The following is a 22037-nucleotide window of genomic DNA, read 5'->3' as shown; positions in this document are numbered from 1 at the left end:
CAACGGCTACGCTCGGTGTACCGTTCCCGATGGCGTTAACGGGGCGCCCGTTGGCTCACGCGAGACTATTTCGGGTCACGGATAGTATTCGGGGTCAGGTGAGGTAGCCGGCGGAGACCAGGGACAGCGTTAATTGCGTCTTGCTGACACGGACTCCGATTACCTTCCTCGGGGAGCCCGAGTGTACCTACCGTGTACCTTCCGCGTGACTTTGCCGATAAAACTCCGACTTTTCCGCGGGAACGATTTCCTTTGACCTCGACAAAAGACCGACCGAAAGAACGGTTTCTGTGCCGGCCAACCTGGAGTCTGATAATTAACCAGATTACGAAAATAATATAGGAGACAAACTCGGGAATTTTGCATGAACATATTAATACAACGTATGGGTCGTATACACAGAGTGTCCCATTTGAAGTTTCGTGCACAATTATTCCCCAAACTATATACAGGGTAATCAGTTTTTAAACGGCCAAACGTCAACCAGCTATAGAGGACCCCAAATGGAACAACTTTCACCCCTAACACTTTTTTGATTCGAAGTTGAAAAAAACCAAGATCCAAAGGTCATACAAAAAAGTTGACTGAATAAAAAAGATGCCCCTATTCATTTCAAACCAAACAAAGGAAAAATCGTCAAGATACATAATTGCAGTCCTAATATATTTAATCTTAAGTGAACGCAAAAAATGACGGGTTTTTGCAATTATCTAAAAATCAAGACCGAATCAAAAAAAGTGTTAGGGGTGAAAGTTGTTTCATTTGGGGTCCTCTATAGCTGGTTGACGTTTGGCCGTTTAAAAACGGATGACCCTGTATAGCTCGCGGTAAAAAATATTTCAAACAAAACTTACTCCGTTTCGTGGGACACGTGTTATGGTGGTCACAAATCTAGCTGGACGTGCTAAGTAAGCTAAATACGGAGCAGCACTGAATGTGTACCATTGGAAGTTTGCACAATTATTCCCCAAACTATATATAGCTCGCGGTAAAAAATATTTCAAACAAAAGTTACTCCGTTTCGTGGGAGTCATGTTATGGTGGTCAAAAATTGTCTCCAGATGAACATGCTAAGAAAGCTAAATTCAGAACAGCACAGAATGACCTTGAATGACCTTGGAAGAGGAAAGTGTTACAGGTCGATGGATTCGTCTGGGGATAGGCTGCACGCTAATCTGAATAACAATATACAATTCCACATTTAAAAAACAGAGGTCACCTTGAAATCTTTGTGACCACATTTCCCCCGCATCAGACTAAATTTAATTTGAAATATTCTTCACAACGAGTTATAATTTGAGAAATAATTGCGCCCGAAACTTCAATTGAAACAGTCTGAATATTTTTAATAAAGAAAATTCCACGTTTCGATGGAAAAATGCCCGACCCTTTAAGGTTAACAAAGAAGCACCGAATAGTTTCAGCGCTAGCATCCCGGGGCACGATGAATAATCCGAGCACGAAAAGCGCGTATCGGTAGTGTGAAAGACTCGATCAAGGCCAGCCAGGTCCGAGGAGGCGAGCATCAATCAAAGTCGATCGGAATCAAAGGATTAAAGCGGTTTCAGGCTTTCCTCGCGGGCTCCCGTCCTGCCGGGGACGACCGCTGGCGACTTTTCAGCTCTCCGCTCGTGGTTTTCACGGTGATACAAGTTTTTCTCTCGCTCCATTTATTCCCGTGACAGTCGTCGACTGGCAGACTCGACCGGTCCGTAGCTCACCGAGCGGGCAAGTCTCGTCTCGAGGCTGTTACTCTTCGGCTCGGATAACGACGCAAATAGGAAGATAACGCGGGAAATTTATGCATTTAAATATACAATATCTATTCGAACGGGAGCTTTTCCGTTGAACCCACCGGGTGAATCGCTAATTCGCGGACAGTCGTCAGGTCCGAATCAATCCCCTGACTAGTTCATCCGCTAATTCGCCGTGCGCCGTGGTCGAACGTGGCCGGATGTTTTACGACGAGACGGTGGAGCCACCTCCGACTATCGATAGTCGTTCACCGGGAGCGTAATCAACGCGATAAGGCGGTTCTCTTCGTGGACGATCGACGAAGCTGAAGATACTGCTAATAAACGAACGACCCGGAGAAACGCGGCGAGAGCACCGCCGATCCGGAGACCGGTTCTCACGATGAGATCTAGACAAATTGGGAAGATCAGCTGGCGTCTTGTACGGGGCAGCAGCTCGGACTGATAAGCCGGGAAATCACTCTTTTTCCCGTACAGTTTCCTCCGCGTTAGGGAAAATTACTGAAGCGTCTCGGAACGTGGCGATCGACTTTGGTCATTTTGTTTTCCGGCGTGTTGACGAAGGAAATCAATTGGAACCCCGTCGCGACCATATTCGAGGGTCGTTAACGGCGGCCATGTTGGTCGTTTCTGGTCAGAATGCGGTGCGACTTTTCCAGCGTCGAATCCTATCGTTGAGAATACGCATGATCGCGGACCAATTCAGAGTTGTCACGTTATGTGAGATGTGAAATCGAATCGAACCCCGTCTCGATCGACGTCTAGTCGCCGTTTGAAGCGATCGACGTGCTCGCAATCGATTTACAGCCGTCCCGAACGAGCTTCGGGCTTCCAGTCCGGCAGATTCCCGGCTTTCCAAAGAAGCAGTTTCCTCTTCATTAAGCGACAACAGGAATATATATCTTCTTGCGGCTCCGTTGGCCGGCGACTTGCGCGAAAGTCGAAAAAACAAGTTTCCGTTCTTACCGCGGCGCGGGCAGGTGTTTCCGCGAAGGCGAACAGCGAAGTCGTCGGAAATGATTTCGCGATCGTGAAACACGCAGCCAATTTAACCGCGAGCCCGGATCAACGTGGATCCGTGTGCGCAGAAGGCGCGCACGAAGCCCCACAATGAAGATCCGCAGCCCAGATACCGGCTGAACTTTCTATTCCCGTTTCGAGGATCTAATCAATACAACCGACGGTGCACCCACGGCGTTTCTAATTTATTAGAACATCGATTTAATTAACGTTCAACGATCTGGTACCGCGCGCGCGCACACCTCTAAATCATAAGGGCAAGCGCACGCCTTGTTAAGCATCCTCTCTCTCTCTCTCTCTCTCTCTCTCTCTCTCTTTCTGCGCTTATGGTTATTTCCGTTGCAGACGTAAAAACAAGAAGGGTTCGCGTTCGGACCAATCAGGCTGGAATCCGAGGAGATCGTTCGCGATCGGCCGTCGTGAAAAATATGAATCCACCGTAATCTATTAGCGGTAATAATCCCCGGCATTAAAGTACACCCCGGGAGGGGGAAATAAAAAAAAGTAGATGAAGCCATACGGGGTACGAGGCAATCGCTCTTTTCCCGTAATTATGAACCTGAACGTATCGGATCGTAGGATCGATCCCCGATGAATTTAATTCGTGAGTCTACTAACACGATCCCCGCCGTCCGTTCGTTCGTTCGATCGTTCCATCGGACGCGCGATATTTTATTCGGTACACGCTCTTCAAATTAGAACTTGTACTTTCAAGGTACACGAACACTGATTGCTGTGTGTTTATCGATCGCGAGCATTAAAACGCCGATACCGGGGCCTCGTGGGGGCGAACGTGTTAAAGTGATGGACTTCCCGTGGCCGGGAAAATCGAAAACTCGAAAATTGACGGGAAAACGTATTTTTGAACTCTATTTATACCGATTATTTTACGGTATTTTTGTTGTATACGGTTCCAGGAGACCTTTTACCCTCGTAATCTGAAGATGGTATTATTAGATGAATTCCTCTTTCGAACGAGCCCTTTCCCAGCGAAAAATATTTTTGTCGGTAACGTGGTCACTCTACCTTATCGCGAATCTACGAAGAGCGGGCCCTTGAAAAGGAGAAATTCTTTTCGCGAAAATGACTGTTCTAAATTGAGTGGAAATTGTACTAATTTCCTTTCCACTTAATAAAGTGGAAATTGTACTGATTTCTCCCGTTTCGAGGTCCATAGATATGGGTACACGAGAAGGTTCGTTTTCGTCTCTCGACATTCTGGTCCCCATTGCGGGCCGCGTCGCGACAATGATCGAGGGACTGGCCGGTTCGTCTGACTCGACCATGGTCGCCAGGTTAATCTACTTACTCGGTTAGGAAGGTATCAGGAGCAGGGTGCGAGTAGAGGCGCTGACAGTCATTTAAGTCCGAGTGTCTCGGCACGCGCGGCGAACTCCCACGGGGATCTGGTCTCCTGACACCCCCTCGGCTCGAACCCCCAAACAAAATGGACTCCCCCGGCAGCGGTGTAAGTAGGTGGCACTGGGACACGGCGACGCTGACAGAGAACAAAGCGGCGCGGGTTTCGCGGGAATAACGAACTGCATCTCCTCCGGTGAACCTGCGAACCGAAGCCGAACCGAACCGGTGCGGTGCGGTGCAGAACGGACCAACTTTGCACGAGGAGGGAAGGGGGGTTCGGTATGTTAATTACAGGCCAACATACGTCTGCCCCTTCTCTCATCTTTGGGTCCGGGGGAAGTACTGTTGCCCCTCTCGTTCTTTCTCATCGGGTTAGCTCGGTTGCCAGCCGATTCGTCTTGGAGCGGCCCATCGCCGGTCTCGTTGCACGCAGGGCTCGCGTGAGACCGACGAGTCGACCCTACGACCCGAAGCCGAGAAACCTTCGTTTTGCCCTCTTTCGATCTCCGAGAGCTGGCCGACTGGCTCGGAACCACGGCCACGCTTCTCCGCGTTTCTCCGTCTTCCTCCGGTTTCTCCTCCTCCTCCTCATCCTCCTCTTTCTCTCCCACTTTTGCGTCTTCTTCGTCCGTCTCTGCTTCCTCCTCGGGTTCCCCTGGCCCGGCCGATTTCTCGCGTCGAGGGGGCTGCCCACGGGAAATCGGCCGGCAATTACTATACCACCGGGCCCCGAGACGTTCCTCCGATTCGAAAGCGTTTCGCGCTTCCCCGGAGAACCAGCCCGGGGATCGAAGGGAGCCCGTCTCAAGGTCTACCACGGAATTCGCTAGGGAGCAACGGGGATAATCGTTGATGCTCCGTGAAGTATTTACTTAGCTCTTCCTCCGGCTCCGGCTACGGCTACGGCCACGGAGTACCACGAAAGGACTCTCGCCGGAGGAGACCGAGGAAATTTTCGCCAGGGACGAGATTATTATGCTGATGGGAAAATAATGGCGGTTCCGCAGCCTCCGCGCCGCCGCCGCCGCCGTGTTCCTGCGGCTGCGGTTCGAATCGTCCTCGGTTCGCCACGTTTTATTATTCAATTTATCGATGTTTCGTCGCTTCGGCCGGCACCTGGCAGCTTTCACGGTCTCCCTGGCCGCGAAATAAGATATTCAGATGTCCCGGAGAATTCATTGCTGGCCCTCTGTCGCCTCTCGTTTTCCGACCTTGAAATTGTACCTGTCACTTGTCGTTTCCCCATTTAAGAAGTATTCATTTTTATTGCAAAACCGTGGACTCGGTTCACAACTGTCACGGCGTTTCGAACTGTGTTTAGTACCCACTTGGGAAGATTTCATTTATAGGTGATGGTTTCATAATTTTTTGCAAAGTGGCAAGACACTTCCTCTGGCGTTAAACATCGATAAAATGTCCGTAGTGTGAGAACGTAAATAGAACCGTTTATCAGCCCTTACTCTGTCAATGGCAATCTGCAATAGCATAAAATCAGAATAAAAAATGTGTCACATCGTAAAGCAACGCGCCGCACACGCTTCCTCCGAACTACCAAAAAATGAATAAAATTACCGGGAAGACTGCACGGAGAGCCGCGTTATTATGCTCCAAAAAGTGCTCTACAGTTGCCCAAAGTACAAATTACTCGGCCCTGTAATTGACGGTTGCGGGGCAAGGAGGAAATTGCGGTGAAAGCGAAGACAGAGCATTTCACAGCTGAAGTGCTGCCAGCGAAGGGAAAAAGAAGCGCAAGAATAGCATCGATGTCACAGGCAACTGGACGAACCGAGGAAAAAGCGGAGTCATAAGTAATTGATAAATAATCGATCATGAAAACCAGTTAGTCGTGCCCTGTCTCTACGTATACCGCGCGTGCATCGACGTCATAAATCGGTCTCCAGTAAAGACGAGGTTGGTTACACGGCGTTCCATTCGAAATAGTCGCAGCTCCGTTCGAGCTCGTATACATAAACAACACGTTCGCAGTATGTACGTTTCTCAAACAAACAAACGTTTCCTCGCCACGAACCGCAAACTCACTCTCCATCCGTCCTCCAGCGAATTCCTCGTTTTATCGTCCATTTCCGTTCGTTTTTACTGGGGCCATTTTTCCTCAAAAAAAAATGTTCCAAACCGCGCCGTTCCAAACACTGTTTTCAGATGTATAAATTATTGGATTTTTGCCTGGCGAACTAGACTGCAGATTTATAACTAGATTGCAGATGTTTGTGCAATTTCCAATCTTTACAGACAAATTTTAAGAAAGTGAAATAAAATCCTTTTGTAGATCCAAAACGAATAAAAACCGTATTAAATTCTCCCAAATTTTATATTATAGCATTTTCTGAAAATTTCCGTCAGCCATAAATGCACAAAGATTCGCAGTCTATTTATAACGAAACGGGAGCGACTCGAATAAAATAGTTCAACTTTTCTATACTAATTTCTTTGTTATGAAAAAAATCTAAAAAATAAATACCTGGGAGTATAAATCTAGTTTCGGTGTGATAATTCTTTTTTAGGGTTCCTGGGGGTCGCTGGCGTTAATTTTTGTCAGGATGAGAAACCACCCTTAAAATACTAGCCCCCTAAGGGGTGTCTCGTGATATTAGAATGTAATTTTAAGAAAATAGTTTCATACAAATATGGCCTCAATGAAGACCGTCCCCACCACAGCGCCCACTGTCCCCTTCCATAAGAGAATTGATTGGTGGGAGAAGCAGGCGTTTGTGGGGTCTTTTCCGAAAATATTCAGAGTCCTGGACAATCGAAATTCTACCGCAAAATTTCCTAAATTTTGGCAGAGCATTCGAATTTCAGGATTCCGGCCTTCAGGTTTCATCGATCGCTCGATCGTGACTAACCCCGGTGGATCTCGAATCCCCGATAGCTCTCTGGACGCTCTCCGGAGATAATTTTCCGTTTCGAGCGGCGTGCGTTTTTGCGCTCGCTTTTTCTCCGTTCGCGGCACGTACTCGCCGGATTTCACTCGGCCGCAGCGCCGGTTCGTGCCATTTACTTTTCCTTTCCGGCGCGGCGAGAGATCGCCGGCAATCCGCGCGCCGGTCGGAGGAAATCAAAGAAGGATCGCGTGCATCGTGACCGGGTTCGTTTAGCCGGCATTACCGAAGTATTTACGCCGGCGCGGCGATCCGTCAGTAATTTCCCTGGCGATCGTCCCGGGGACCGGCGTCGCGTCGCATTCGCCGCCTAATGATAACTCCTCCGGCCGCCATTTCGGAATCAACTACGTCGACTTCGCTTTCATCGCGTATTACTGTTATGCCGCAGGAAGGGGTAGATGAAGAGTATCCTCGAATAAACTCCAAACTCTTCCAGCACAACTTAGGTTTATTTGGGAATAGGTCGCCAAGCAAGAATACAAGCGATTTTGTACACGACGAATAACTTTGTAACAAACGAGTCGACTGACGGGCTACTTGTAACTTCTTCTCTGTCTCTGTCCGCGCCCTTTCGCAGGGCCTTATATAAGAGTACAACTATGGAAGTTTGGTGGGGATGGATGACACTAGCCCTTAGAGATAGGGAATGACGTGGAGGTCGGAGTTTTCGCAGGGTTGGACTTTAACATGAAATCTCTGTACCGGTGAGTAATTTTGCCTTAGTCTAGTAGATGAGAAAGCCCGTGAGTTCTGACTCATCTATTTGTCTGACTTATCTATAGAGAATAGATAAGTCCGGTAGTCTCGTATAACATTACGTCGCCCGAAGGTATGACGCTGATCACTCAACGAAATGGGACACCTTGTACGCAACCCTACGGTCCCGGCCATTGCAACCCTCGATTGCTGTTGCGAGACCGTTTTATTCGGAAAGTTTACAGTGAAAGCGAATTAACACTAGGTTTACGGGACCTGTCAAAATGACGGGTTCTAGTATTTTTAATTGAAAATTATGAAGATTCTAAGGATGCATACATGAGAAATTATCTGGCAAATTTATTTCTTCGAGTATATATTATTTTTAAAGTATTGCTAAAAATGTGGGTAGCACGTTCTTCTTATTTTTATAGAGTAATGTGAAATAGTCACTTTTAGTGCTCCGTATACCTTGTGTTAAGGTACGAGTAAGAGGGAAATTATTGTTCAAGCTCAATTCACAACGGATTCTGTTAACTTTGCGTTTTTCTATTTGCTCCTAAAGATTAAAATCATGTCTGATGTCAATATGTCGAGGTTCTCATTATTGGACGCGAAAACGATCAATATATATTATCAATGTGAGACTCTAGAAACGTTAACTATACACAGGGTGAAGAATTCAAGTGACCTTGAACGACCCCCGCGAGAAGATCGTTGTATTAGAACGCCATTCCGGAACATAGAAGGAACGTGTGAGATATAAATTGTTGCGTTAAAAAATAGGATTGACCTTCATACCTCATATGCGTTTGTTACCCGTTTGATACCGACGCGGTATATTTGCTGAATTTCGGAGCACCCTATAGATGTGCCCTTCGAAGCGAAAAGGTTAACGCGCTCGGTGCATGCCAAGTACAATCTGACTACTCACCTCCAAAAGTGGGGCACGTATCCGGCCGGGCATAAATCTCGACACTGGCCGCAGGGTGCACCTTGAAGGACAACATTACCATGCGAGTAACTGTTAGACTGGCCGTCTTGACCGGGTGACAGCATTCTGTAACAACAGGTAGATCGAAATGTAGACGACGATCGGCCGATGCGCGTCGAGCAGACACGAGCAGCAATGTCGCAGGCAATGTCGCAGCCAATGTCCCGGTCCACGGACGACACAGTACAATGTTGCTCGAAAAAGAGAACGATCCGAAGAGTATCGATACCGAGGGAACATCTTGTTCAATTAATTACGAACCACCAGATATCGGATCTTCGAATTACCGCCGGGAACTGAAAAGACGTCGAACTCGTAATTCCGGTTCATTTTTGCACAATGTTTAACACAGTGCAGAGAACGCTGCGCGGGGACATAAATCAGCGCCGGTATAATTAATCGGGTTCCCGTGAAAAAGTATCGCGATTTCGCCGCGAATCGTGCCTTCGTCGAAGAGAGTATCACACTGTGCTCCTTCATTATAATCGCATTAGCATCTTCGTCGTCCGATTTGATGTTACCGGCGACGATACTGGCGGCTACAATGAATCATTCTACTCTGTTCGCTGGTCAGTATCATTATCGTCATTGATAAGGTGAAGGCAAATCGCCGGCCGATCGAATGAAATTTAATCGAGCTGCTGATGAAAGGAAGCAGACGTGAAGGAAGTTTTCGAAATAATTTGAAAACGAATCGATTAGACTGGAAAATGATGTGGCGGGAACGTCAAAGTACCAATACACGTATGTATAGAATTAACACGTTTAGCAGGCAAAGTCAAGGTCGTCTATTTAGTGGAACCAGAAAGGTTTAAATCTCTCATAGTGAGTACAGCTTCAAATCGCAATAAAAATTAATTTCTGATCGCTAAAAAATTAGTGTTGATACTGCAGTACTTCCCATTCTCTGATGCGGTAAAAGATCACCCTAAATATTATAAACCGTCTCGCTACGTTTCCGAAATATATTTTAAAAGAAAGTATACGGAATCGAAAGACCTCAGAGACGGAGCGGAATAAATCCTCGTTGAGGAGGATCGAGACTCCGCACGAAAGATCGCTGCATTGTCCAGATGTTCGAGAAAGTTTCGATCATGAATTCACGGGGAACAAGTCCGGTCACCGAAAATGATTCTTAATGAGCAGTTGTCGCTTCGGGTTTACCCGGTTTTATGCAAATGGCATCGCTCTCGCGATCTTTAATTTAACGAGTATAGGGCCAAGATAATACCGGCGATTACCATAAACTACAATAATTATCGTAAATTAGCATTCCCGCGTGGCCGGGGCCCACCGGGGCGTTATTAAATCAGACAAATGATTCGTTTATTACGGCGGCGGTAGAAATTAACGTGTACAGAGAGACCGCGAGAGAAAGAGAGAGAGAGAGAGAGAGAGGGGCGCGTGTTGCTCCCGCGGCGTTCTTCCGTTTCGCGAAGCATCGCCAGAGAAGAATGTTACGCGATCGCCGCTCCCGTAGTCATCAATCTTGGTCAAATTCAGGAACCGATCCTCCTCGTCTCGCACCTGTCCCGCACGTTTTCCCATCCGCCTGTTCCCGTTACCGGGCAACAACCAGGCGCGCCGCGAAAATAATTAATTAAAGGCGCCATCTAATAGGTTGGGACACGAGCGATTACACCCTTCTCGAATCAATAATGGCAAGCCGGTAATTAACGGGTAAGCGATGTCCCGCGAGATCTCGATCGGCGCCGATTAACCGACACCAGGTAATTACACGTTCGTGAAATTTTATTACAATGAAAATCCTCGAAAGACGAACAAAGAAGCACGAAACCGGCAAAAGAGAGAGAGAGAGAGAGAGAGAGAGAGAGAGAGAAGAACCGTCATACGTCTCTCGCGTATCCTTGCCCATTGAAAAACGTCGCGGTACACGTTTTGCTCGTTTTCGCGAGACGCGGCGACCGCATTATAAATATTTCCCCTTCGGGAGACGCGATCAAAAATAATGGCGCAGCTGTGCCCGCGAAAACCGAGCAAAAGGACGCGCGGAACCAGGTCGATAAGTTATCCGGTCGTTTAACGAAACTCCGATCGGCTCTTTGTTTTTCCATTTTCTCCTGCGGGCCCGGTCACGGTCCGTAAAAGCGAAATTGAAAATTGCCCGGCGATCGCGGAATTAATCGAAAGCGAGATTTCGACGAATCGCGGAGAAAGATGGAGGTTCGATGAGCGATCGCCGAACTCGATCATAGTCGCGCGTCATGGGCGTACCGCGAGCAAGAGGACGCGCGAAAGAATGGAGGATCGAGAGGTGAAGGAGGAGGCCGTGGCCTAGGATAGCCGCTCCGGTCTTTTATGAAAGACCGTGACAGGAACTACAAGGCCGTTCATGGTCTCGCGACCCCGCCACGCGCCGCCGCTCTGCGACATACTGAAGGACGTAAAAACGCTTAGCCCTTCCCTCGAAAATACTTGGTCGAAAATGGCTGGGATTAATTGGCCGCTCCTTTTCGATACCGCGAGATCGCTTCGAAAGCGCCTCGTTTTTTTTTCTTCTGACGATTTTGTTAGCCTTGGCAGTGGCTCTAGCGTTCGTGCACAAGGACGAGCTTGATGTCATTTCATTGGCTCCTCGGCGATTAATTAAAGAGAAGCCGTTTCTCCGTCAAAGTTTGCTGGCTAACGAGGTCTAACGATGAAAGAAATTCGTTGAATTGGCTAATTCTTATTCATCCGTATAAACAATCGTTACAAGAAAGATCTTTGTCGATGTTGAATACCTGAACGTGTTGCTGAACAGCCGAGCACTCGTTTTTCACATACATTTTCTAATTGTCCCATGTATTGTACCATCTTTAGATCTCCTGTTTTGCACAATTTTATATAGATTTACAAGGTGGTTCCATAAGGTGGATTCTATTTAATAAAGGAAGTCGATGAGTGGATCAAACATGAATGGATCAAATGCGAAACATTAAGGACACACTATTTCGCAATCAATGCACACGATATTGCATCTGCATTTCCGTACTCAGTCCCTCAAAAATACGAAAGGAAATTCGCATGAACACGGCCAACGCGTTCGCGGAAAAATGAACGCAGGATGTTCTGCAACGACAAGTACAAAAACTCGAAAGTTATAGAGCATCGTAGTCGACGGTTATAGCAATTCAGAGCCAACGCAACGACGTATTCCAGAACATCGAAGCGACGTATTATAATGCAAAGCAGCGAGATGTAGGTACAGTTAGAGCGAGACTGCGCGAGCCGATGCTCGTTCTACGGTACGCGTCGAATTAGACCGTTCATGCGAACGCTTTCAGCCTCTGCGCGCGGCCCGTACAACCAGAAATTTCTCCGGTTTTATCGGCGTGCAAGATCTCGCGAGTGATTTTCTTTACGAGTCTCGTGTATCGGACACCTTATCGGTGGCACCCTTTAGAGCTGCGCGCGCTTCCAGCGTTCCAGGAGTTTCTAATTACCGCGGTGTATCGTGCACAATAACCTTGTTACCACGATGACCGACATACCGCCGTGAATCAACATTCTCGGGTCTCTCTTGTCCCTGCGGGGGAATCTCGCGTGACTCTCGGCCCGGTGCACGATGGGACGTTTTTATAAATTGGGTGTGAGTCAATTAAAAAATTGTCACGTCACGAAATTGGTTGAAACCAGAGTCCGAAGAAACTCTTTCCGTGGGCTAATACGGTATCTGCTTGAGATACGCTGAGAAGGGTACAGGCTTCTTTCTTGTCTCATTTGTTAAATAAATAATAGTTAAGATCGAGTCTGTTGGAGCAATGTATCGGTCAGTTTTGCAGCTTTCAGCACAGATTCCTTCTTGAGCGACGGTAGCTCACGCGATCCACCTCCTCCGATCGGAGAAATTCGCATGCACGCCGAATTTCAGGGAGCCGGACGACCGCGATCATGCGTCCCTGGTCCGCCTAACCGCGAGGTTACCTGTGTCGCTCTTTCAGCGAGGCGATTTCCTTCCGCACTGCGCTCGGCGTGCTCGCAAGCCTTTGTGCAGTTCCCGCAAAGAGTATAGCAGGATCAAAAGTACCCCCAACCAAACTAAATTGATTTCTGGTCACACCGTTCAACGGAACTCCCAGAGAAACCCCTCTGTGACAAGTTTCAAGTCGCTACCCCTACCACGAGGGTAATCACAGCGTGAGCACAGTTTCATGAATTATATTTCTTCCGTTCTGCTCATAGAAAAATTGCGAAAAAATTCATGAACGTTCTACCCGACAACGCACACGACAGTGAATTATTTCAGAATTTTTCTTTGCAAAATCGATGTTTGACAAGGTCCGGAAGCATGAAATTGCATCGAATTTGGAGATTCGATGAATCGTTCGCCGTCGCGATGATTGTAAATTAGAGCGCGAATTATAAGACGTAATGTAATCGTGGCAGGAAAGAAATCATCGTTACTACCACGGAGAAGCAGTTCGAAGCATGTCGATAACCATCCGTGCAATTATTATCAGAATTACTCGACCCTCTCGAGCTTCGGCACAATAATGATTTTTAAATCTGTCGAAATAACTCGGTCACTCATACACGAACCAGCGGACGAGTTAACCAATCCGATTCCGTCGATAAAAGCCGTTCGTTATGGTATCGTTCGGAGTAAATTCGCATATACCAGCGAAAAAACAAATTGGAAACGACTCGTTTTCCACGCGACGGCCCCCGTAAAGTAATAGGAATCATACTCGCGGTATGTAATTTCGCAGCGTGTTCCGTGGCGGAGTGCGTTCCCCGCGATAAAATGTAACGAGTCCCGGGCGAATCTGCTGTTAACAAACATAAGCGGGCAGAAATCGCGAGCGCCGAGCAGAGCAAGTATTTCTCAGCCGGAAGAAGTCCCCGGTGTTCCGAGCCGCGTCCGCCAAATCCAATTTACTCACTTATTCTGTCCGCGCGATTACGATCATCCACTATATAATATTACACGGCCTCGTTCGCGGGGAATGCCTCTGCCGGTAAGCACCGGCGAAACGAAACACGCCGGCAATTTCCATCGGCGGGATCGCCGGGACCAAATAAACGACAATAATTAGTCTAAGTTGCCATAATTGCCGGTCGACGGCCGACCGAAACGAAACACGGGGAAATAAGGAAAGTGGGCTATACGCGCAAGAACCAGCTCGCGGTGTAATTAGTATCCTTTTTTGCGTCGTTAGTGTTGCGCGTCGCTAGCGACGGGCCGACGACAGCCCACGGGAACCCGGAGGTATGTTAATGGACGCGATAGCAAGTGGCCGGTGAGACTCTCTTCTTCGGGGCCCGCGGTTGCTTTATAATTCGTGAAACGGCCAATTAACATTCCCCGAAAAGAGTAGGTGGTCCCGTTCCGACTCCTGGAACCCGCTCGAGTTACCGTGGCCCGCCTCGCATAACAATATCCGTAATCTTCATCCGCAAAACCTGTCCCTGTCGTCGCAACCCCGTCAACCCTAAACGGTACCTCGCATGTTGGACGAAAATCAAAAAATTTGTAAACTTCGTGGAAACAATAAGCACGCGTCAACTACACCTGCAAAGCTAAAATTATTCAATACTTCTCAAGTTACACTGCACAATGCTAATGTCGCCGCTTGGGACGCTTCAAAAGTCAAAAGTACTCTGGTGTTTTGAAAACGTCACCTTTAGGAATGCGTAGTCACAGATACAGGTTCCCACCAAAAGTTTCAACTGTACTCTCCACGGAGCTCTCCAAGGTTACTTCAATGTCAAACAAACACAATTCCTATAGTCCCTTCTATATATCCCACAACTTTCGACCGAAATATCTTTTAATTATCTTTTTCTCGTTTCCTTTCTCTAATTTTCGTGTAATGGAATTCTGCTTCCCGGCATACTTCGCGTCGTTACAAATCGTGAGGCCCGAATCGAAACGCGTTGCGCAGCAGATCGGTTTACGGTGTTATTAACTCCGGCGAAACATATTCGACTGAATTCGATTGACTCCCGAAGTACGGACGCAAGAAGCAGGAGGCAGGTAAACGAGGACGTAAATCCTCGTTAATGGCCACCGGTTGAAAGTCGCGGGACGATCAAAGCTGATCCTCGTCGTTTCATAAAGTCCGGCTCCGCTGGCCGAACCCCCTTGCGCGGCGCGCATCGTGCCTCGAGTTATTATAATGTTATAAAAACAGCACTTTCGATCGGATATCGGTAACGACGATGTTATCGGCCCCCGTTACAACACGGGAAAACTTTGAAAATATGCGAAACGGATTTGCAGAAGCACAAAATATTATTTTCCGATCCGCGTAATCGTTCGACCTTGATCAGTGTCGCAAAGATACAGGAAACTGGTATTAATCAAAGAATGTTTGAATAATGAGAAATACAAGTAATGTAATCTAGAACAACTTGGAATAATAATGTTCTACACACACAGAAAATTCCAAGGTTTTTACATAAACGGCTCCATCGGTCGAAACGGAACAAGTTGTCAATTGACAAAATGAGAAAGCGTGAAAAATGTTAGTAATTTTTGTACCGGAGCTGGGGGCTCCCCGGAACGACAAAATGAGCTTCGTTAACGCCGCAGTTCACAAATCGAAGGGAACCCCTAATGAACTCGAGTTTTTCAACGTAGAAACAAGGGAATTTATTCAGGAATTCCAAGTTAATTAAACCAAAATCGAACGAATACAAATTTCCCTCGTGAAAGAGCTACGTGCCCGGGAACTTACCATTGAAATCGGTTTTCCATTAGCGCACTGAATTATCTGCCATAAATTTGGAGCTCCTAAAGGCTTAATTGGAATACAAGTGTATCGCTAACGATCCGAACTCGCCCAGACCCGATTATCCTCTCCGCGCCCTTCGAAACACCGGTAACAACTCTATTCGAACTGCCGATCGTTCTTCAACCTTGAGCCCGCGAAAAAGCTCCGCGGCCATTCAGCGCGTAATCCGGCGAGCATTTCGCACGGTCATCTCATTCCCGGGGTAAGCTGCAGAAAAGTAACGAGACTCGTACGAGGAGGCGCAGATGCGAGAAGACGACCTCGACTGTGGAGAACCGAGCCGAGGATCTTCGGCGATGAAAGACTTATGCGAGGCACCGCTGCAGTACAACGATCCTAGCAATCTGGTAGATGATTAGACTGCGAAAGAGAATTTAAGAATATTAGTTGGGCTAATTCAAATTATTAAAGAGAGAATAAATTTCGATTTGTCTCCTGTTTCGTACACTTCATACTGACAATTTTTATTTTGCATCAAGATCCGCAGTCTGATGGCATACACTGCATCGTTATTAAATACCTAGTAGATGAAGCTCCCCAGAGGAGATTAGATAGAGCACCCTGGTGAATCACTAAGGCGTATAAACTACAGTATTATAAACAATTTAATAGAAGAAATTCCTAGGAGATTAGATAGAGCTAGCACCCTGGTGAATCACTATCACGATGATATAAACTGCATTATCATAAGCAATCCAGTGGATAAAGCTTCCCAGAGATTAGGTAGTCACCTTGGTGAGTTCCTAAGACGATGAATAAACTGCATCATTATGAACAATCTAGTGGCTCACCAGAGGACATTAGGAATTGTACCCTAATTCCCTAGTTCCTATACGGGAGCATCGTCCGGGCCACTCGATGCGGGGAACGTAGCTTAACCAAAATAGTAATTTCGGTAATTTTGCAATTAGTTTCTTCGTATTCTATACATGTAGGCCGCAGCTTCGGTCCAACAGCGGATGAGTCACAGGTGGGAAATGTTGCGCGACCGATCGGGGTACCTGGTTCCGTGCGAAAACCTCGGTTCTCGGAATTCCGGTCCCGTTCTGGTGCAACGAGCGAGACAGTACCGTGGTCGTGTCTAGGACACAGCTCGCCGAATAAGCTGTCCACGTTCCTCGCTGGATCTCGCAGCCCATTCAGACCTGGAGGGAGCAACCATGCGATTCCGGTCCATCTGCCCGGATAGTGGTCGGCGATAAAGTCCCGGACCACTAAGCGGGCACCACCGTATATTGCCCTGAGCACGGCGAGATCTGCGATCGAGAGCATGCGCGTGTTTGGTGCGCGAGCGAGCGAGCGAACAAACAGACAACGCTTACACGGGCAACGTGCAACCGCGGGGAATAAGGAACGCGTACTACACGTACCTGTTGCTTTCTCTCTGGTGCCGAGATGCTGAAGCCAAGCCGCTCGGTCTCGGTACCGCTCGAGAGTCTCGATCCCGAAATCGTTGCGCGTAAATCCACGGATCGACGCGCACCCCGGACAACGCCGCCGAGCCTCGTCTCCCGTATCGGCGATACTGTGACGCGACGCGTGTCTTTCGACGATACTCTCATGCGCGACGACGGTAGCAACGATGATGCTGGCAAGAACGATGAAGCGATCCCTCGCGAGTCAACGGACACACGGGACCCCGGAGCCAGCATCGCCGGCCACCGAACACCCCGCAATATCCCCCTCGGCCGATCTCCTGGACGCCGACGAACTGACACCACTTCACAGCTGCACCTGCACTTGCACTTGCACCGCACCGCGCGACTATCAGCGGAACGCCGTGGCACGGAGTCGTGGGGCCCCGGCGGATCACGGGGTACCGTCGCTGCGCCGTCCTATATCGTGTCGAGAGGACCGACGACGGTGGCATCCTCGCGGCATCACCGTACACTGCACTCGACTCGAGTCAAGCCGAACGACTCGGCTCGCTCTCCTCTCTTTCTCTCTTTCTCTCTTAGATACTTTCTCGCTCTCGCTCTCTCCTCCCTGGCAGCTTACGGGGTCCCTCTCTGTCCCGGCTCTGCCCCACCGATTCCCCCCTCCCCCACCCACCCCCCCCCCGCTACTTCTCTTTCTCTCTCCTTTTCGTCCTTTTCTCTTTGATCCGTCTTTTTACCCTTCCCTTCCGTTCCCTTCCCCTCTATCTCGTTCTATCTCGACAGGACTCGAATCTCGTGTTTCACAACGGACGGACAAGCGAAGCCGCTCCGCGATCGTATTCGGTAACTGTTCGCGGTTCAACGATCGTACGCCGAGGTTACCGTAAGACCCGCGCGGGCATCGCAGACCCGGGAGCAACGGCGAGCATCGCCGCGGGATCTGTCATCTCTTCGTGTCGGGGACCAGAGAGAAAGAGAGCCAAGCCAGGCCCCTGGCGAACGATGTGTCCACGCGAGCTCGTAAATCGTCGAACTAGTTCGCGTCTTCTTAATCACGACCGGTTCGATGTTGTCCGTCGCTCTCCCGCCGCCCCCTCCCTCCCTCCCTCCCTCCCGCCAACCGATTGCCGGTAACCGATGTCGCGAGAGAGGAGGAGAGATATTCCGGGGGGCCCCCTCGAACAGCACGAGCCCCGACGAGCAACGGTCTTCGGGTTCGGTAGTTCGTCGTCGTCGGTATCCTCCGCACTATTGTAAACCCAGAAGGGTGTCTTGTATCGTACGATGCCACGGCCAACACGCAGTCGAGAGACTCGGAATCGGACTGGCTGCCGAGATGAGGCCCTTTTTCCCCCACCAACGTACCCCGGGCCCCTTCAACTGGTTGCTTCTCTTCTCGCGTCAGCCCGTACCCCTCCCTCCCCGCCCCTCCCCTCCCCTCCTGCCCCACCACACCATCCCACATGCCACCGGACATTCTCCTCTCGTCCCTCCCCCGCCGCGGTCTACGACTTTGCTCTCGCATCATTGTATCTTTTCCGTTCTTTTTCACCTCCTTCGGTGTACGTCCGATGTGCTGCGCCCTTCCATTCGCGCTCTCTCGCGCTCGCGCGCGCATGAACTTTGCCGAAGAGACCCCGCTAATGCATGTATGTACCTACAGACGACGCGACGACGCCGGAAAAGTTCGTACGTGCCCGATCGAACCAGTTCGAACGCCGACTACCCGGCCGAAGTGTTTGAACTTTTAGTCGTGCCGGACCACACAGTACATATTTTCTGTTCGAGCACCATTCTTGCCTCGACGCGCTCGCTACCATGTACTACACGCTCGCGATCCCGCAATTTACCGAACCGGGGATCCTCGGGTGAATTATTTGAATTATTGCCAGTTTTAGGAATTTTTTGTAAGAGAAAGTATTTAGTACTCATTTCCGTAATTTCGGAAATATTTTATCGGGTAATCGAACAGTACGAAATCTTTTTTCCGACCGTTCCTCTTTGGCATTTGCATCAGACTTCAATTAAATAGTCAGTTGTAGATTTCTCTTGAAAGATTACAAGTTTGCAATGTTGTATCAAAAAGGACTTTTAGTAGGTGATTTGATGAGATTGATTCGAAGTATGAGCCGCTCGTGGCAGTATAGCCTGGAGCTAGTGAGCGAGTTTGGAAAAAGTCCAAACAAGTATCTTGAGTTCGAACGATAAGAAGTGTATTAGATTCTGTCAGTCAGGAGAGCAGAATGGCTGGAAAGAAACATTCGTTAACGATAAGAATAGAGACAACCGGTTTGAATTCGCACATTATAGTTACATAAATCATGGACCTTTGGGTTAATCCATCGCCGAAGAATAAAGGTTATCCAAATTGATTGTCACACTCTCAGATTGAAATAAAACTCTTCGAGATCTGTCTGGTTTCTTTAGCATAATCCTGCTTTATTACGCCACTATGGAACATAGCATTCATCGTGCGTCCGTTTTGGCTCTTTTAGCACTTACAAATCAAGATTTCCAGTTTCTCTTACAGCTGTAAATCACTAATATTTCCAAACGAATGTATTGCTCTTGCCTATAATAAAGTTCGAAAAATCTATATTCCGTGAATGATAGAACTCGGAACCCTTAATTGCTGTCTCCGATGAAGACATTTTTATGAGAGCGCGATAGCAATAGCGTTCGAATAATTGCAGCCATTTGACTGGAAAATGACGAATAATTTTCTATTGCATCACGGTTTCTTACCGCGACAAAGACCAACGCAAACGCAATCCAAGGTTCGTGTTTTATATGAAAAGAAACATAGTTTTTCCTATGATTCATTATTTTCTATAGTGAAGAGCAAGCGAATGTGACTTCACTCGACTAACATAGTCTAGAAACTGCTAGCGTGAAAAGTACTAGAACAATAGTTCTCACGTTCCATCTTCATGCTTGAAAACATCGACTAGTGTTTCCTTAATAATTTTCTATTGAAAAGAAATACATCTTGCCATGGAACCACGAAGAAATCGAACAATTTAGAGTACACATCTGAAAGCAGAAAATAGATGAGGAAGACAGGAATGCACATCATTTTCGTATGAAAAATCCGCAGGAATTCATAGGCGAACCCAACAGCTCGGTAGTGCATTCGCATGAACTTAAAGAGTATGGTTTTCCCTCGCACGATTCCCATCGACCCTTCTCCCTGTTCTTCCTCTGTAGCTTCTGCTGGGTTGGATTCGGCTGACATGGCAAGTGCAGAGTCACCGCCGGAGGCACAACTTCGTAGACATCTGTGTCTTATTGTGTACCCGTTCGACCCGTGAATGGTTATCTCCGATCTGCCGGGCATTTTACTATTACCACGGGCTACGGGCGTGGTATGATTATTATAACGCGCTCTGCGCAATTTTCGAATCGTGCCGAGAACGCTAGCGGAACCGCTAGCTACCGCCGTTCAGAATAATCTGTCTATAAATTTATTCGCCGCTGTCGGAAAGGTGGGATAAATGTCCCATAGAACGTTAACAGGTTTCCTTTCAACGCCGTTTCCCTATGGAAAGAAGAAAGACTTTGTTTACTGGGAAGAAAACGTAATCTGATTCGTTGGCATTGTCGCTTCGACCGATAGCGAAACGATGTGTGCCTAATACCGAATCAAACCCGCATTCCTTCCAGCCGGTACCTTCTTTCCGGCCGTGAAGAGTACACGAAGCGGAGGGTCTCATCGCGATCGTTGATCCTCGAAACGTTCAGCTGCTCCACCCTCTGCGCTCCTGATACTTTTTCCCTGTTTCTTTTTATATATCGGGTTTTTGTGTTCGTCGGAACGGTTTTGGTACGCTGGGAAACGTCGTACCACCACCAGAAGAAGACCCCAGGCTTTCCTTTACCTCCCATTGGCCACTACATTTCATCGATGCGCCGCCGCGACATTGGAAGAAGGTGTTCTCGCTAATGTCTTCCCAGTCAAAGTATTCCACCAGAGGCTAACGCGAACGGCATTTGGCGCTCCTATTCAAGCAGTTTGCAGTCTGTAACGAACAAACTTAAAATGGCAGTGAAAAATCATATCATTTCATTCCACCTTGCGACCTCCGAATGCATAATTCCGAATTGTTAACTCCCCCTATTGGTAAATGCGGAAATGTTCCATTGTCATGTGAAATAACAAAGTGTGTGAAATGAATTCGGTTTTCCTCGGAATCTACAATAGTTCTATTTAAATAATTACATATCATTACTCAATAATATATGAGTTTCTGATTCCAGTTGTTGAATTAGGTTCCAGACAAGGCTACTTTCTCGTGTTTCTGGTCCTACGATTTCGTAGCATGAGCCAGCGGGACCGGACCGTGACGTAGATTTTATGGCCATAAAAGTGACGCTGAATGGCACTTACAAAATCATCATTTTTGTGAGACGACCTGACAGCTACTCGAAACTGGGCAAGTGACAACTTGTAGTGGATAACGCAAGACATAATAACGCGACTTTCAATTTCTGTAATAGGCGACGACATGCGCGTTCTGTTTACGCATAATTACGCACAGTTTGTAAACGTGTCCGTAGTATCGGATAAACGGCTTCATCGTTACCGCATTCTTTCAGTTCTACGACTCATCCTTCCGTTCCAAAAAAATTACTGCTAAATGGTACAGTTCAAACAAACTGAGGTGACGAGATATGTATTATTCAGTAATAATTTGTTTAATCTTTGTGTTGATAAGAAATCATTTTTATGAATAGATCAATTTCCACCAGTTTACTTAATAAATTATGCGATGTCTACTATTTGGTATGATTTTATTTCCATTCCATTTTATTCCATAAGTTATTATTTCTATTCCCTCGTTCCGAAAAACTTTTCATTCAAGAAATAATCTTATCACGGACAAAATCCGACATTCTTCCTCAACTAATTCAACTTATCGATAGTTACGTCGCTACAGCCAAATTATCTGAAATTAGGGGCATAGGTTAAGTCCGCAGCAACAGATAATGAAATTTCGCTGAGAAGTCACGCGTAGACTTCCGAGCTTTATCTATTTAGCGTAGAAACATGTTTCGTTAATGAACGGAAGTCCATAATTGAATGGGAATTTACGTAAACGAAAATAAAAGAGAAGTTTTAAAACGTGTATTCGCAAGAATCTCTGCCATCTAGTCACGAATAATCTCTATAGATCCCGTTAGGGGGCTAT

General features: G+C 47.5%; 1 protein-coding gene across 1 annotated transcript in view; it reads right to left on the bottom strand.

Moving 5' to 3' along the window:
- LOC143357016 (uncharacterized) overlaps window positions 1–17450 on the bottom strand; it is a 190151-nt gene extending 172701 nt beyond the window's left edge. Inside the window, exons 1-2 of the mRNA XM_076793143.1 lie at window positions 16840–17450; window positions 8670–8795 (exon numbers count right to left, since the gene is read on the bottom strand). Of these exons, the coding sequence (XP_076649258.1) occupies window positions 8670–8794 (125 nt within the window). The 5' untranslated portion in view covers window position 8795; window positions 16840–17450. The remainder of the gene's footprint in view (window positions 1–8669; window positions 8796–16839) is intronic.
- Between the last annotated feature and the right edge of the window lie 4587 nt (window positions 17451–22037).

This window comes from Halictus rubicundus, chromosome 9, assembly GCF_050948215.1.
Source record: "Halictus rubicundus isolate RS-2024b chromosome 9, iyHalRubi1_principal, whole genome shotgun sequence".
Classification (NCBI taxonomy): domain Eukaryota; kingdom Metazoa; phylum Arthropoda; class Insecta; order Hymenoptera; family Halictidae; genus Halictus; species Halictus rubicundus.
Note: the sequence above shows the minus strand (reverse complement) of the source record. Positions and strands in the feature narration are given on the sequence as shown.